Consider the following 18,290-nt stretch of genomic DNA (forward strand, 5'->3'; position numbering starts at 1 on the left):
CAATAAGGGTAAAGATGAAATATGAAGGTAAGCTAGCCGATAATTTCAAAGAGAATACCAGTAAATTTTTCAAATGTATAAAGAGTAAAACAGAGATGAGAGTGGATATCAGATTGCTGAAAAATTATGCTGGAGAGGTAGTGACGGAAAAGGAAATGGTGGATGTATTTTGCATCCATCTTCACTGTGAAAGGCACTAACAGTATGCCAGAGCAAATAAACTCTTCTCCGTTTCGCTGACAGTTTGCCCAAAGTTCGAGAGTGTCAGGGGACAGAAGTGAGTTGAAGTTACTACTATTAGGGAGAAGATGCTTGGGAATCTGAAAGGTCTGAAGGTAGATAAATCACCCGACTAGATGGACCACACCTCGGGGTTCCAAAAAAGGCAGAGATTGTGGAGGCATTATTAATGATCTTTCAAGAAGCAATAGATTCTGGCATGGTTCTGGAGGACATGAAAATTGGAAAGAGAAGGAGGCTGCAGAAAGGAATCGACCTCAGCAGTTGAGATGGAGATGATTGTTAAAGATGAGGTTTTGGGGTATGTGGAGGTGTATGATAAGATGGGCTGCGATGGAAATAGATTGGATGGCGGAGTAGACTCAATGAACCGAATTGCTTAATTCTGCTCCTATGTCTTATGGTCTTAAAGTTCATCCAAGGCTTTTGGTGTTTGGTTTGGGTATGTCCAGTATGTTCTCAAAGGACACGCTCATCCACACAGACCTTGATGACAACTGTAGCATATTCATTCAGATCCGAAGATGAATCCCAGAATTTTGCTCAGTCCACTCATTCAAAGCAGTCCTGTAAGCGCTGCTCTCTCTCTCTTGACTTGATCTTCTTGGTCCTCACCAGTGGTGAGTCTCTGCCCGCATGCTGGGAGTAGAAGTACAGCCAGGTGGTTGGACTTTCCCAAGTGTGGACATGGGATGGCCCAGTAAGCATTCTTAATGCTGGTACAACAGTGGACAAGAACGTTGGTTCCTCTGCTTCCACAGGTGTTATGTTGGTGATAGTTGTTCAGAGAATTCTTCAAGCTGGTTGAAATGCCCCACACTGTCAGGGAAAGCATCGCAGTGTGCAGTTTTGCACCTGCTGATTACAGTGCTCAACTCCTTCGGTGCCTGTAACATTGGCCAGGATGGAATATACACCATTACCAGGCTGCTGGAAGAAAACTCCTTCGGCAGATAAACCTCCCAGGACGCATCAAGGGTTCTTTCCATTTGTGGACAATACCGCCACCTGGTGGTACATCCCTGTAATGACCGGACCTTCCATTTTCTGGACAAAACTGGCATCTTGTGGTGATTCATGTAATTACAGTCTGAGGGAGAAAAAAAAATTCCAGCGCACATAAAAAGCCTCTATGGAAATGAATAACCAGGTGATGTTTCGGGCCAAGGCTGGACTGGAAAGGAGGTGTGAAGACACCAGAATTAAAAAGTGGGGGAGGTGAAGCATAGTTTGAAGCCAGGGAAGGAGGAAAGGTAAAGGGCTGGAGAAGAAGGAATCTGATAAGAAAGGAGAGTGGAAGGAGGAGGAGACCAACGGGGAGGTCGATGAGAAGATGTAAGAGGCCAGAGGGGAGAATAGAAGAGAATAGGGAGGATATTTGTGTCGTTAATTGTACATCTATAGAATACAGAATACTTTTCTATAAATATTGTTTTATGTGCTATATTTTGCACTTGGCTGCTGAGGAATGTTGTTTCGTTTAGCTGTTTACTTGTGTATGAGAAATTTGTGACGATAAATTTGAACTTCAACAAGGTCGGGGAGAGCCTTGTCATTACATAGAGTTGCCACCAGATGGGAGTATTGTCCAGAGATTCGAAGCAACTGCCATTACATCTATTCACCACAGGGTGGGAGTGTTACCCACAAATTAAGTAACTCCATAAATGCGCCTGACCTATTTTGTTGGATAAAATTAATGCTGCTGTTTAACACAAAGTTATCTGCTCTCTTCTGCCATAATCCATCCATTCTCCTCATGAAGTCCAAGTGAATTACTTGAAATGCCAAGGTTGTAAAACCCATGGATGAGGAAGGGACTTCAGTTTCATTTATTTAAATGCATCTTTCTGTAAAATATTTTCCTTGTGAATCCTATGTATCTGATGCAAGTAAATTTTGTGCTTGTGACAATACTGCTGCAGGTGTCCTGGTCCAGGCCGTGCCATCTTCTCACAGCTCCCTCTGGCAGGAGGTAGAGAAACCTGAAGTGCCACACCACTGGGTTCAGGAACAGCGACTTCACTTCAATCGTTCAGTCCTTGTACCAACCAGCACAATCTGAATCACTACCACAGTACAGCACAACTGGGCACCACAGTGGGCTTTGTTAATGGTCTAGTCAAGTACTTACTTATAAAAACTGTGTCTATTTGTTTCTATTTGCTCTGTAATGCCGTGAATCAGATACGAAGTCCCTGTGTATGTAGAAGGCTTCACTGCTGACGTAAAGGTCTCTCTGCAGAAGCAGTGTTTGGGTTTTGGTTGGAGGTAACGGGAGTTCTGGAATGTGAGCCGCCCAGTCTTTTGTTCGCCGGGAGAAGAGGTCATAGGACATGACCCTGAGCAAGGCGGCAGATCGAAGGAGGATCTGCAAACAGAAACAGCGAGCTCAGGCTTGGGCACATTACTGTTCCACCGAAATGGGCCCTTCCGTCGAATTCAGAATTATAAAGCTAAGTCGTTTCATTGTATGCGGTGTACTGTCTATTATTCTGTGGCCCTGACTGTAACAGGGTAGAGAATCTCGCAGCGTCTACACAAACAGGGGTTTTCAATGGGCTCACGCCTCAATCTCACACATTTGGCGGGGCCGGAGATTGTCGTCCCTGGACAACGGGACCGGATTGTTTCATGAAAATGACAGGAGATCCTTGTGACTGAGGGACAGTGTGAGGGAGCTGGGTTAACGTCAGTGTCAGTGACACAGGGCGATGGGGGAGAGGGGTCACTGAGGGACGGTGTGAGGGAGCTGGGTTAACGTCAGTGGGGATACAGTCAGTGACACAGGGCAATGGGGGAGAGGGGTCACTGAGGGATGGTGTGAGGGGAGGGAGGGGTCACTGAGCGACAGTGGGAGGGGAGGGAGGGTCACTGAGGGACGGTGGGAGGGGAGGGAGGGGTCACTGAGGGATGGTGTGAGGGGAGGGAGGGGTCACTGAGCGACAGTGGGAGGGGAGGGAGGGGTCACTGAGGGACAGTGGGAGGGGAGGGAGGGTCACTGAGGGACGGTGGGAGGGGAGGGAGGGTCACTGAGGGATGGTGTGAGGAGCTGGATTAATGTTTACTTATGAGATGTTAAAGAAACCAGGTCAGTTCGACATTTTGCTTTCGGTTTATTTACAGTTAGTGCTTGTGAAGACGGTTATATACATGGCTGCCTCTGAAACACAGGCTTCCTGAGTGAGACTCCCTCTGTTCTGTCCCTTCACTCACCCCGAGAGAGAAGGGGGGGGGGGGAGAGACGGAGAGGAGGGGGAAGAGGGAGAGAGTAGGGAGAAAGAAGGGAGGGGGAGAGGGAATGGGGAGGGAGGTGGAGGGAGAATGGGGAGGGAGGTGGAGGGAGAATGGGGAGGGAGGTGGAGGGAGAATGGGGAGGGAGGCGGAGGGAGAATGGGGAGGGAGGTGGAGGGAGAATGGGGAGGGAGGTGGAGGGAGAATGGGGAGGGAGGGAGGGAGAATGGGGAGGGAGATGGAGGGAGAATGGGGAGGGAGGTGGAGGGAGAATGGGGAGGGAGGTGGAGGGAGAATGGGGAGGGAGGTGGAGGGAGAATGGGGAGGGAGGTGGAGGGAGAATGGGGAGGGAGGTGGAGGGAGAATGGGGAGGGAGGTGGAGGGAGAATGGGGAGGGAGGTGGAGGGAGAATGGGGAGGGAGGTGGAGGGAGAATTGGAGCAGGCAGTGGGGTAAGAAGAGCAGAGAGATGGAGAGAAAGCTGTCGTGTCAGGGAGAGACAAGTAGGGGGCAGCATACAGGGAGACAGAGGGATTGGAAGAGAGCAGGGAGGTGGGTGGGGATGAGGGAGAGGAAGGGAGAGGAGGCTGTTGAGGAACGCAGCGGACGACACCAAGTTCGCCAGGCCTCGATTCTGTGGCAGTTTGATACCAAAGCTCCTCTCCTGACCTGTTCAGGAGAGAGAAAAAGTGAGGCCCAGGCTCTACCAGACCAGACTAGGCCTCGACAATCCTGCAACACTGTGACCCCTCTCCCCCATCGCCCTGTGTCATTGACCGTATCCCCACTGACGTTAACCCAGCTCCCTCACACCGTCCCTCAGTGACCCCTCTCCCCCATCACCCTGTGTCACTGACTGTATCACCATTGACGTTAACCCAGCTCCCTCACCGTCTCTCAGTGACCCCTCTCCCACTACACCCTGTATCCCCACTGATGTTAACCCAGCTCCCTCACACCGTCCCTCAGTGACCCCTCTCCCCCATCACCCTGTGTCACTGACTGTATCCCCACTGACGTTAACCCAGCTCCCTCACCGTCTCTCAGTGACCCCTCTCCCCCATCGCCCTGTCATTGACCGTATCCCCACTGACGTTAACCCAGCTCCCTCACACCGTCCCTCAGTGACCCCTCTCCCCCATCACCCTGTGTCACTGACTGTATCACCATTGACGTTAACCCAGCTCCCTCACCGTCTCTCAGTGACCCCTCTCCCACTACACCCTGTATCCCCACTGACGTTAACCCAGCTCCCTCACACCGTCCCTCAGTGACCCCTCTCCCACTACACCCTGTATCCCCACTGACGTTAACCCAGCTCCCTCACACCGTCCCTCAGTGACCCCTCTCCCCCATCGCACTGTGTCACTGACTGTATCCCCACTGACGTTAACCCAGCTCCCTCACACCGTCCCTCAGTGACCCCTCTCCCCCATCGTCCTGTGTCACTGACTGTATCACTATTGACGTTAACCCAGCTCCGTCCCTCAATGATACCTGACCCCATGGCCTCTCTCTTCTCCCCTCGCCTCTGTCACCCTCCCTTCTCCCTCCACCAACTCCCAACTACTCCCTCCTCCCACTCCCCTCTCTCCCTCCGCCCCCCACCCTACCTTTACCGTGGGAGGGGTGCTTGGCCTCACCTGCAGTCGGAGGCAGCAAAGGGCGCGGGGTTGGGGGCTCCAGTCCCCTGGTTAGGAGGTGAGGGCCACCGAGACGATAATGGCGATCACGACCAACACCAGGAACACGACACAGACAATGAGGCACATCTTCTTCTGCAGAGGGCACAAGGGGAAGAGTGAGGCGGAGCAGCAGCAAGTGCAAGGGGAGGGGAGAGGGGTGGGGGAGTGCAGAGTGAGGGGTGGTGAGAGGGAAGGTGGGTGCAGGGGTTGAGGGCTGAAAGGAGGGGAGAGGGAGGGAGAGGTGGGGAAGTGGGGTGGAGTGGTGATGGAGGGGAGACTAGGGGGGAGTGGGTATGGGGAGGGGGCATAGGGAAGGAAGGAAGTTGGGATCAGGGGTTGGAGGGGTGGAGGGTAGGTGGGCTGGGGAAGGGGAGAGAGGGGAGTGGAGTGTGAGAGGGAGGGAGGGGTAGAGTGTGGGAGGATGGCGAGTTAATTTGAGGATTTGGGAGACCTGGGTTATTCCTCTGCCTCTCCACATATCGTGCAAGGAGTGATATCAATAGCATTGATGCGAATAGCCTGCATCTCTGCGCTCTCCCTCAGACACAACATGCTGGAGGCCAACGTGACAGATTTTGCAGTAAGTCCGTACTTGTTTTCGTACATCTATGGAAAATACCCACTGCCTCTGCCAGTCTGCTGAATTTATGCATCGAGGCATGAGCCAAGACAGGGACGCACCACAGGAGAAGTCATCCTCATCACTTAAAGCAGAGCTCATCTCTCTGCCAACATCAGCAGTCTTTGATCTGAACAATGGTCAGCAGATGCCTCTTCCTTTGGCCTAGGAGAGTGCTCATGCAACACTGCAGTGGTGTATGAAAACCAATGGCATATGCATCAAAAGCACTGACCTACTAATCAACGTTGTGCCCAAATCAAAGGTGAGACACTGGCTGTCGTGCGAGCTTGCGAATGCCTCAGCTGTCACTTGATAGGCACTAAATTCCTACATAAAACACACCAAAGCCTCTCGTCAGCCTCCTCAGCTTGAACCACTTGGATGTCTTACCTCCACGTCTGCAAAGATTCAGAATGAGACTTGTGCGATACTATTATGACATTGATCATGTCCCTGGCAAATCTTTCACAAGACCACACACTGTCGATGCCATGCAAATGTGATTGGACGAGAGCTGACTCTGCCCTCATGGAAGATACCAACATCTACTGAGCTCAGCTATGTGAAAGCTTGTCTGCATCACAGAGTAAATTGGTTGAAATCAGTGCTGAGTTGTAAAAGGACCAAATCTACAGCAAGATTATGAGCACGGATAGCCAGCTGTTCTGGAACGAGCTCACAAACTCAGGCCTCACTGGATTGAAAGAGACACACTCACTATTCTTGATGGTTTGCTGCTAAAGGGCTCCAGACTCTCAATTCCTGCTTCTATGCATGTCAAAATCATCAGTCAAATCCACCACAGATATCAAGGCATTCAAAAATGTCATCTAAGAGCAAAGCGATCCATATGGTGGCCTGGTCTGAGCACACACCTGGGACATTATGCAATGCCAAGTGAAGCAAGCAGGAAACTGCACAAAAATCATGTTGAATATCTCCGTCACACAGAATTCCATCTTTACTTTGGCAAGTTGCAGGCACAGACATTTTCGAGCTGAAAAGAGACTGCTATCTTCTCACTGTGCATTGCTACTCATGGAATGTTGAGGTGTCCAGGCTGTCCTCTACATCCTCGCCAGCAGTTATACAGCATTTGAAAGCTGTATTCACCTGCCACGGAGTACCAGAGACACTTGTGTCAAACAATGGCCCACTATTCAGCTGCTCAGAATTCAAAACCTTTGCTACAGACGGAGATCAAACACCAGACAAACAATTCACAGGCAAATGAAAGAAGTGTAAAGAACAGATAAGAGTCTCCTACTGAAGGTAAAAGACCCCAACAAGGCTTATCTCTCCACACCTCTTGTGAACGGCTGCAGTCCTCATGAATTTATGCATCATGAGGCATGAGCTAAGAAAGGGACGCACCACAGGAGAAGTCATCCTCGAGGTGTCAGTGGGCTGAAGACTGAGGACAATTCTGACCATTCTTCCTTCCCTTCTCCAATATCACTCACTGGATTTAGACAAAGTGAGAAATTTTGAGACAACCCAGCGTGAGAAAATGAAGAGTGTGCATGATCTCAGACACAGAGCAAAATCTTAGTCGCCGTTCAGGAGTGGCGAAGCTCTGTTTGAGTTTCAGAGCAAATTCATCAAAGGAACAATAGTTTGGCAGAGTGCACCATGATCACTTGTGATCAGAACATCACACGGCGAAACCAGGCAGAACAGGCGTGTGCTTGTGTGCCTTCAAAGTCCACGCAAGGTTGAGGAAGAAATAGATTGGCCTGATCCTTGTGATGAGGACCACCTACCTGGGGTGGACGCACCTGTTCCAGAATCTCCATCTGCTTCTACACTTTCAGGAACCGATACCAGATTGGGTTGTTTACCAGAGATATAGTCCATAGTCCTAATAGCTTAGGGCAAGTGAGTAAAGAGGCATAATAATCCTCTCACATCCTCTGAGTGTTCAGGTAGTCTATCCTGACCTCCAATACGTTTAGAATTTTTAAAAAAGGGTTGAAAACATTTCACAAAATGTTACTTAAAAAAGGAGGAAAACAGAGAGAGAGTGCGAATTTTGGCAATTTTTTAACGTTTATGTGAGGAGCAGAAGTTACACGTTATGGTTAAAGTGAACCGAATCGCTCAATTTCAGTGACGATAATTTCAACCAAGTTCTACAGACAGGAAGGACACGCCCAGCGTTTTCTTCCAAGATGGGGAGAAGTTGTGGCGTTAATGGGAGGAGTTCGCACTCTACAAGGAGTGTTCTCAGACAAGTCCAGCTGAGTGTCCTCTCTGCACTCTCCCCCCATATCCAACACAACAGGAGATCCGCCATGTCTGCAGCGGAGGGGAGACACATCCTAACCCCCACCTCTCTCTCACCTTGAGGGCCTTCCGGCGAGAGGTGGCTGCAGAGGCCGTGTTATCGGCAGCTTTCTCCACGTAGTTGACAGTGGTGCTCACAGTGTTCTCGATGTTGTTGATCATCTCCCCCTGCGGAACGGAAAGATCCACCATTAGTGTGGGGAGGGGATCTGTCCTGACACACCCCTCCCCGTCCCCCTCATACTGACACCATTCTGCAAAACCCCTCCCTAAGCCATCTCCCCGGGGAGGAAACCCACACCGTAGAGAGCAGTTTCTGTCTCCGTGACTCCCTCCTCCATAATCCCCTCCCATGACCTCCTCCCTCCTCTACAACCCTCCCTCTCCCTCTGTAACTCCTCCCTCCACAATCCCCTTCCCTGTTTCCATGACCTCCTCCCTCATGTAAAACCCTCCATCTCCATGAACCCCCTCCGTCTCCTACACCACTCACAGTATCCTTCACCCCCTCCCACACCTGCACCCCTTCCCTGTCACCCCCTCCATCTCCATCATCTCCACCCTCCCCTACACCTCTCCGTCTCTGTGATTCCCTCCCTCTCCTACACCCCTCCTTCCCCAACACTCCTCTCCACAATCCCCTTCCGTTTCCATGACCTCCTCCTTCCCCTACACCCCTCCATCTCTGTGACTCCCTCCCTCTCCATCAGTAACTCCTCCCACCACAATCCCATTCTGTCGCCACAACTCCCCCTCCGTCTCCTACACCCCTCCCCATCTCTGTCACCCCCTCCTTCACCTATACACCTCCCTATCTGTGACCCCTCCTGCCACTAGGCCTCACCCACCTCTATGAACCCTTCCCTCCGCTACACCCGTCCCCGTCTCCATCACCCAATCATTGCACTGCACACATCTCTGTCACCCCCTCCTTCACCCACATGCCTAACCCTGTCTGACCCCTCCACCCCAATTTGTATCCAGCACCTCCTCCTGCCCCAACAACCCCTCCCTGTCTCTGTGAACCCCTCAATCCCCTACACCAGTCCTTATAGACAATAGGTGCAGAAGTAGACCATTCGGCCCTTCGAGCCTGCTCCGCCATTCTGAGATCATGGCTGATCATTCACTATCAATACCCAGTTCCTGCCTTGTCCCCATATCCCTTGATTCCCCTATCCATCAGATATCTATCTAGCTCCTTCTTGAAAGCATCCAGAGAATTGGCCTCCACTGCCTTCTGAGGCAGTGCATTCCAGACATCCACAACTCTCTGGGAGAAGAAGTTCTTCCTTAACTCTGTCCTAAATGACCTACCCCTTATTTTCAAACCATGCCCTCTGGTACTGGACTTTCCCAGCATCTGGAACATATTTCCTGCCTCTATCTTGTCCAATCCCTTAATAATCTTATATGTTTCAATCAGATCCCCCCTCAATCTCCTTAATTCCAGCGTGTACAAGCCCAGTCTCTCTAACCTCTCTGCGTAAGACAGTCCAGACATCCCAGGAATTAACCTCGTGAATCTACGCTGCACTTCCTCTACAGCCAGGATGTCCTTCCTTAACCCTGGAGACCAAAACTGTACACAATACTCCAGGTGTGGTCTCACCAGGGCCCTGTACAAATGCAAGAGGATTTCCTTGCTCTTGTACTCAATTCCCTTTGTAATAAAGGCCAACATTCCATTAGCCTTCTTCACTGCCTGCTGCACTTGCTCATTCACCTTCACTGACTGATGAACAAGGACTCCGAGATCTCTTTGTATTTCTCCCTTACCTAACTCTATACCATTCAGATAATAATCTACCTTCCTGTTCTTACTCCCAAAGTGGATAACCTCACACTTATTCACATTAGACGTCATCTGCCAAGTATCTGCCCACTCACCCAGCCTATCCAAGTCACCCTGAATTCTCCTAACATCCTCATCACATGTCACACTGCCACCCAGCTTAGTATCATCAGCAAACCTGCTGATGTTATTCTCAATGCCTTCATCTAAATCGTTGATGTAAATTGTAAACAGCTGTGGTCCCAATACCGAGCCCTGTGGCACCACCTGCCATTCCAAGAAACACCCATTCACCGCTACCCTATCTATCTGCCAACCAGTTTTCTATCCATATCAATACCTTCCCTCCAATGCCATGAGCTCTGATTTTACCCACCAATCTCCTATGTGGGACCTTATCAAAAGCCTTCTGAAAATCGAGGTACACTACATCCACCGGATCTCCCTTGTCTAACTTCCTGGTTACATCCTCGAAAAACTCCAATAGATTAGTCAAGCATGATTTACCCTTGGTAAATCCATGCTGGCTCAGCCTAATCCTATCACTGCTATCTAGATATGCCACTATTTCATCCTTAATAATGGACTCTAGCATCTTTCCCACCACCGATGTCAGGCTGACAGGTCGATAGTTCTCTGTTTTCTCCCTCCCTCCTTTCTTAAAAAGTGGGATAACATTAGCCATTCTCCAATCCTCAGGAATTGATCCTGAATCTAAGGAACATTGGAAAATGATTACCAATGCATCAGCAATTTCCAGGGCCACCTCCTTTAGTACCCTAGGGTGCAGACCATCTGGACCTGGGGATTTGTCAGCCTTCAGTCCCATCAGTCTACTCATCACCGTTTCCTTCCTAATGTCAATCTGTTTCATTTCCTCTGTTACCCTATGTCCTTGGCCCATCCATACATCTGGGAGATTGCTTGTGTCTTCCTTAGTGAAGACAGATCTAAAGTACTCTTTAAATTCTTCTGCCATTTCTCTGTTTCCCATAACAATTTCACCCAATTAATTCTTCAAGGGCCCAACATTGTTCTTAACTATCTTCTTTCTCTTCACATACCGAAAAAAGCTTTTGCTATCCTCCTTTATATTCCTGGCTAGCTTGCGTTCGTACCTCATTTTTTCTCCCCGTATTGCCTTTTTAGTTAAGTTCTGTTGTTCCTTAAAAATTTCCCAATCATCTGTCCTCCCACTCACCTTAGCTCTGTCATACTTCCTTTTGTTTAATGCTATGCAATCTCTGACTTCCTTTGTCAACCACTGTGGCCCCTTTCCCCCCTTTGAATCCTTCCTTCTCCAGGGGATGAACTGATTTTGCACCTTGTGCATTATTCCCAAGAATACCTGCCATTGCTGTTCCACTGCCTTTTCTGCTAGGATATCCGTCCAGTTAACTTTGGCCAGCTCCTCTCTCATGGCTCCAAAGTCTCCTTTGTTCAACTGCAACACTGACACCTCTGATCTGCCCTTATCCTTCTCAAATTGCAGATAAAAACTTATCATATTATGATCACTACCTCTTAATGGCTCCTTTACTTCAAGGTCGCTTATCAAATCCTGTTCATTACACAACACTAAATCCAGAATAGCCTCGTCCCTGGTCAGCTCTCGTACAAGCTGTTCCAAGAATGCATCCCGTAGGCACTCTACAAACTCCCTATCCTGGGGTCCAGCACCAACCTGATTCTCCCAGTTCACCTGCATGTTGAAATCCCCCATAACTACTGCGACATTATCTTTGCCACATGCCAATGTTAACTCCCTATTCAATTTGCACCCAATATCCATACTACTGTTCGGTGGCCTGTAGACAACACTCATTTGGGTCTTTTTGCCCTTACTGTTCCTCAGTTCTATCCACACAGACTCTACTTCTCCTGATCCTATGTCCCCCCTTGCAAAGGACTGAATCTCATTCCTCACCAACAGGGCCACCCCACCCCCTCTGCCCACATTTCTGTCCCTACGATAGCACGTATACCCTTGTACATTCATTTCCCAGATCTGATCGCCCTGCAGCCATGTCTCCGTTATCCCAACAACATCACAGTTACCCATTCGCACCTGAGCTTCAAGCTCATCCGCCTTATTTCTGACACCATGCATTCAGATATAGAATTTTTAGCCCATTTCTCCTCTCTCTGTATAAATCGCTGCTTATTGTGCTTAACCCAGCTCCCCGAACTCCCATCGGGCTATACCCCCCCAGAATTTTGTTGTCCTTCCTAAATTTACTTATTCTTTCTGCACATTTAACTCCATGTTCCGTCAGACCATCCCTCTGTACATGTGTCCTCCTTATCACTTGTTCCTCCTCACCTTTCTCTACTACACACTTAATATTCCAGAACCGTGTAGTCTCCATCTGTCCTTCATTCTTCATCTCACTATCCTCTCTCGCATTCTGGATCCCTGCCCCCTGCAAATTTAGTTTAAACACCCCCCCCCCCCCCAAGAAGCACTAGCGAACTTTCCTGCAAGAATGTTAGTACCACTCCAGTTAAGGTGTAAACCGTCCCATCGGAACAGATTCCACCTTCCCTAGAGCAAAGCCCAATTACCTAAAAACCTGAAGCCCTCCCTCCTGCACCATCCTCTCAGCCACGTATTAATCTGTATAATCCTTCTGTTCCTTGCCTCATTCGCATCACCGTGGGGTCCGTCCACTCTCCGTCCCCATCCCCGTGGGGCCCGTCCACTCTCCATAAGAACATAAGAAATAGGAGCTGAAGTAGGACATTCAGCCCATCGAGCCTGCCCCACCATTCAATGATTGTGGCTGATCTGTCCGTAAACTCAGCGTCATCTACCTGCCTTTTCCCCATAACCCTTAATTCCCTTACTATGTAAAAACCTATCTAACTGTACCTTAAATATATTTAGTGAAGAAGCCTCAACTGCTTCCCTGGGCAGAGAATTCCACAGATTCACCACTCTCTGGGAAAAACAGTTTATCCTCATCTCCATCCTAAATCTTCTCCCCTGAATCTTGAGGCAATGTCCCCCAGTTCTAGTCTCAGCTACCAATGGAAACAACTTTCCATTGTATCTTATCTATCCCTTTCAAAATTTTGTATGTTTCTATAAGATCTCCTCTCATTCTTCTGAACTCCAGAGAGTATAGTCCCAGGGGACTCAATCTCTCCATAGGCTAACCCCTTCATCCCTGGAATCAACCTGGTGAATCTCCTCTGCACTTCCTCCAAAGCCAGTATATCCTTCCTCAAGTATGGAGACCAGAACTGCACACAGTACTCCAGGTGCAGTTTCACCAGTACCCAATACAGTTGCATCACAAGAGCAATACAAGAGCATCTCCCTGCTCTTGAATTCAATCCCTCTAGCAATGAAGCCCAACATTCCATTTGCCTTCTTAATAACCTGTTGTACCTGCAAGCCAACTTTTTGTGATTCATATACAAGCACTCCCAAGTCCCTCTGCACAACAGCATGCTGCAATCTTTCACCGTTGAAATAATAATCTGCTCTTCTATTATTCCTTCTAAAGTGGATGATCTCACATTTACCAACGTTGTATTCCATCTGCCAGACCTTGACCCACTCACTTAACCTATCCATATCTATATCCCTCTGCAGACTCTCCACATCCTCTGCACAATTTGCTTTTCCACTCAGTTCAGTCATCAGCAAATTTTGCTGTGCTACACTCAGTCCCCTCTTCCAAATCATCAATGTAAATGGTAAACAGTTGCAGGCCCAGCATCGACCCCTGCGGCACCCCACTCACCACTGACTGCCAACCAGAGAAACACCCATTTATACCAACTCTCTGCCTTCTATTGGTTAACCAATCCACTATCCATGCCAATACACTTCCTTCAACTCCATGCACCTGTATCTTATTTATAAGTCTCTTGTGTGGCACCTTATCAAATGTCTTCTGGAAATCCAAGTATACGACATCCACCTGTTCCTCTCTATCCACCACGCTCATTGTGTCCTCAAAGAACTCCAGTAAGTTTGTAAAACAGGTCCTGCCCTTTCTGAATCCATGCTGCACCTGTCTAATGGAGCCACTCCTTTCTAAAGGTTTCGTTATTCCTTCCTTAATGACAGCTTCAAGCATTTTCCCATCTACAGACTTTAAGCTAACTGGCCTATAGTTACCCGTCTTTTGCCTACATCCTTCTTTAAATAGTGACGTTACATTTGCTGTCTTCCAATCCGCCGGTACCTACCCAGAGTCTAGAGAGTTCTGGTAAATGATTACCATCATGTCTACCATAGACTCCGCCAATTCCTTCAGCACCCTGGGATGCATCCCATCAGGACCAGGGGACTTATCTACCTTCAGGCCCTCTAGATTGATCATCACTATCTCTTTAGTTTACCGAGGTCCTCACCTCCCATTTCATCCATAACATCATACTTTGGCATATTAAATGTGTCCTCCACAGTGAAGACCGACACAAAATAATTGTTCAATGCCTCAGCCATTTCCTTATCACCCAATTTCCCCTTCTCATCTTCCAAGGGACCTACATTGACGTTAGCCACCCTCTTCCGCTTTATATATTTATAAAAACTTTTACTATCTGTTTTTATATTTTGTGCTGTTACTTTCATACTCTATCTTTCCTTTCCTTATTTCTTGTTTAGTTGTTCTCTGTTGCTTTTTAAAGTTTCCCCAATCCTCCAGTCTCCCACTACTCTTTGCGACTTTGTACATGAGCTTTTAATTTGATACTATCTTTTATTTCCTTAGTGATCCAAGGCCGGCTCTCCCCACACTTACTGTCCTTACTTTTGACAGGAATATACTTTTGTCGAGCACTGTGAAAAATCTCCTTGAAAGTATTCCACTGTTCCTCAACTGTCCTACCAAATAGCCTGTGCTCCCAGTCCACATTAGCCAACTCCTCCCTCATCCTGTTGTAGTCTCCCTTGTTCAGGCAGAATACACTAGATTTAGATCTAACTATTTCATCCTCCATCTGTAGGCAGAATTCAATCATACTATGATCAATCTTTCGAAGAGGATGCCTGACTACAAGATCGTTAATCGTCTCATTGCACAGGGATAGATCTAACATGGCATTTTCCCTTGTAGGTTCACTAACCTCACGACTTCCTTGACAACCTGATTCACCCAATCTATGTGAAGTTAAAATCCCCCCATGACAATTTCTTAAAAGCCTCAGTTCTTGGTTAATCGCCTCTGCCACTGCAGTATTTTTATTAGGTGGCCTATAGACAACTCCCACCAGTGATTATTTCCCTTTACTATTCTTAATCTCAATCAGATGGACTCAACATTCTGCTCCATAGATCTTATATCGACTCTCACAATCTCATCCCTAATCAAGAGCACCACCTCACCTCCTCTGTTCCTGCCTACCTGATACCCTTGGATATTTAATACCCAGTGATCACCTTGCAACCAGCTTTCTGTAATGGCCACTAAATCATATGCTGATCTGTGCCACAAGTTCACTAACCTTGTTTCTAGTACTACGGGCATTTAGACAAAGTGCCCTTATACTCACTGTACTTTTAGAATCTAGTGATGCCATTTTTGCATTTTACTTTTATGCACTCTACTCTGACTTTTTTTCTTCACTAACTCTAGCTTTGGTCTCTGCATCGCTTCCCTCTTCTTTTCTATGTGGGTTCCCACCGCCCCCCGCCATTTTAGTTTAAAACCTCCCCAACAGCACTAGCAAACACTCTCCCTAGGACAATGATCCCAGTCTTGCCCAGATGTAGACTGTCTGGATGGTACTGGTCCCACCTCCCCCAGAAGCGGTTCCAATGCCCCAAGAATCTGAACCCTCCAACATTCCCATCACCATGGGGTCCGGCCACTCACCTGACCCTCACCTCCAATGCCCCAAGAATCTAAAACCCTCCAACATTCCCATCACCATGGGGTCCAGCCACTCACCTGACCCTCACCTCCAATGCCCCAAGAATCTAAAACCCTCCAACATTCCCATCACCATGGGGTCCGGTCACTCACCTGACCCTCACCTCCAATGCCTCAAGAATCTGATCCCTCCAACATTCCCATCACCATGGGGTCCGGTCACTCACCTGACCCTCACCTCCAATGCCCCAAGAATCTGAACCCTCCAACATTCCCATCACCATGGGGACCGGCCACTCACCTGATCCTCACCTCCAATGCCCCAAGAATCTGAACCCTCCAACATTCCCATCACCATGGGGTCCGGCCACTCACCTGACCCTCACCTCCAATGCCCCAAGAATCTGAACCCTCCAACATTCCCATCACCATGGGGTCCGGCCACTCACCTGCCCCTCACCTCCAGTGCCCCAAGAATCTAAAACCCTCCAACATTCCCATCACCATGGGGTCCGGTCACTCACCTGAGCCTCACCTCCAATGCCCCAAGAATCTGAACCCTCCAACATTCCCATCACCATGGGGTCCGGCCACTCACCTGACCCTCACCTCCAGTGCCCCAAGAATCTAAAACCCTCCAACATTCCCATCACCATCGGGTCCGGCCACTCACCTGACCCTCACCTCCAGTGCCCCAAGAATCTAAAACCCTCCAACATTCCCATCACCATGGGGTCCGGCCACTCACCTGACCCTCACCTCCTTTGCCCCAAGAATCTGAACCCTCCAACATTCCCATCACCATGGGGTCCGGCCACTCACCTGACCCTCACCTCCAATGCCCCAAGAATCTGAACCCTCCAACATTCCCATCACCATGGGGTCCGGTCACTCACCTGACCCTCACCTCCAATGCCCCAAGAATCTGAACCCTCCAACAATCCCATCACCATGGGGTCCGGCCACTCAGCTGACCCTCACCTCCAATGCCCCAAGAATCTAAAATCCTCCAACATTCCCATCACCATGGGGTCCGGCCACTCACCTGACCCTCACCTCCAATGCCAAAAGAATCTGAACCCTCCAACATTCCCATCACCATGGGGTCCGGCCACTCACCTGCCCCTCACCTCCAGTGCCCCAAGAATCTGAACCCTCCAACATTCCCATCACCATGGGGTCCGGCCACTCACCTGACCCTCACCTCCAAGGCCCCAAGAATCTAAAATCCTCCAACATTCCCATCACCATGGGATCCGGCCACTCACCTGAGCCTCACCTCCAATGCCCCAAGAATCTGAACCCTCCAACATTCCCTTCACCATGGGGTCCGGCCACTCAGCTGACCCTCACCTCCAATGCCCCAAGAATCTAAAACCATCCAACATTCCCATCACCATAGGGTCCGGCCACTCACCTGACCCTCACCTCCAATGCCCCAAGAATCTAAAACCCTCCAACATTCCCATCACCATGGGGTCCGGCCACTCACCTGACCCTCACCTCCAATGCCCCAAGAATCTGAACCCTCCAACATTCCCATCACCATGGGGTCTGGCCACTCACCTGACCCTCACCTCCAATGCCCCAAGAATCTGAACCCTCCAACATTCCCATCACCATGGGGTCCGGCCACTCACCTGAGCCTCACCTCCAATGCCCCAAGAATCTAAAACCCTCCAACATTCCCATCACCATGGGGTCCGGCCACTCACCTGAGCCTCACCTCCAATGCCCCAAGAATCTAAAACCCTCCAACATTCCCATCACCATGGGGTCCGGCCACTCACCTGAGCCTCACCTCCAATGCCCCAAGAATCTAAAACCCTCCAACATTCCCATCACCATGGGGTCCGGCCACTCACCTGAGCCTCCACCTCCAAGGCCAGGTACATGAACATGTCGTGCAATTCACAGATACTCTTCTCCAGCCTCAGGATCTCCGTGTGGCGGCTCTCAATTTCACTCATGGCCTGCTTGGTTACCTGGGTATCCTGAATTATCTATGGATAGACACAAGGGTCAGGTACACGACCCTGAATCAATCCCAACACAGAGTGTCAAACACATCACCACCTTCCCCAATCACAAACCCACGACATCCCTTCTGAGACCAGGCATCAGACCCATTGACCGCTTGACCACCCCACACACACTGAGACCAGGCATCAGACCCGTTGACCGCTTGACCACCCCACACACACTGAGACCAGGCATCAGACCCATTGACCTCTCGACCACCCACACACACTGAGACCAGGCATCAGACCCGTTGACCGCTTGACCACCCCACACACACTGAGACCAGGCATCAGACCCATTGACCTCTCGACCACCCACACACACTGAGACCAGGCATCAGACCCATTGACCTCTCGACCACCCCACACACACTGAGACCAGGAATCAGACACACTGACCTCTCGACCACCCCACACACACTGAGACCAGGAATCAGACACACTGACCTCTCGACCACCCCACACACACTGAGACCAGGCATCAGACACACTGACCTCTCGACCACCCACACACACACTGAGACCAGACATCAGACCCATTCACCTCTCGACCACCCACACACACTGAGACCAGGCA

General features: G+C 49.5%; 1 protein-coding gene across 1 annotated transcript in view; it reads right to left on the reverse strand.

The window, feature by feature from the left end:
* Window positions 1–3,881: 3,881 nt before the first annotated feature.
* Window positions 3,882–18,290, reverse strand: part of LOC132383218 (syntaxin-4-like) — a 33,662-nt gene continuing 19,253 nt past the window's right edge. The window contains exons 8-11 of the mRNA XM_059954115.1: window positions 17,558–17,695; window positions 8,124–8,234; window positions 5,117–5,251; window positions 3,882–4,142 (exon numbers count right to left, since the gene is read on the reverse strand). Of these exons, the coding sequence (XP_059810098.1) occupies window positions 5,168–5,251; window positions 8,124–8,234; window positions 17,558–17,695 (333 nt within the window). The 3' untranslated portion in view covers window positions 3,882–4,142; window positions 5,117–5,167. The remainder of the gene's footprint in view (window positions 4,143–5,116; window positions 5,252–8,123; window positions 8,235–17,557; window positions 17,696–18,290) is intronic.

This window comes from Hypanus sabinus, chromosome 29 (genome assembly GCF_030144855.1).
Source record: "Hypanus sabinus isolate sHypSab1 chromosome 29, sHypSab1.hap1, whole genome shotgun sequence".
NCBI classification, from domain to species: Eukaryota; Metazoa; Chordata; class Chondrichthyes; order Myliobatiformes; family Dasyatidae; genus Hypanus; species Hypanus sabinus.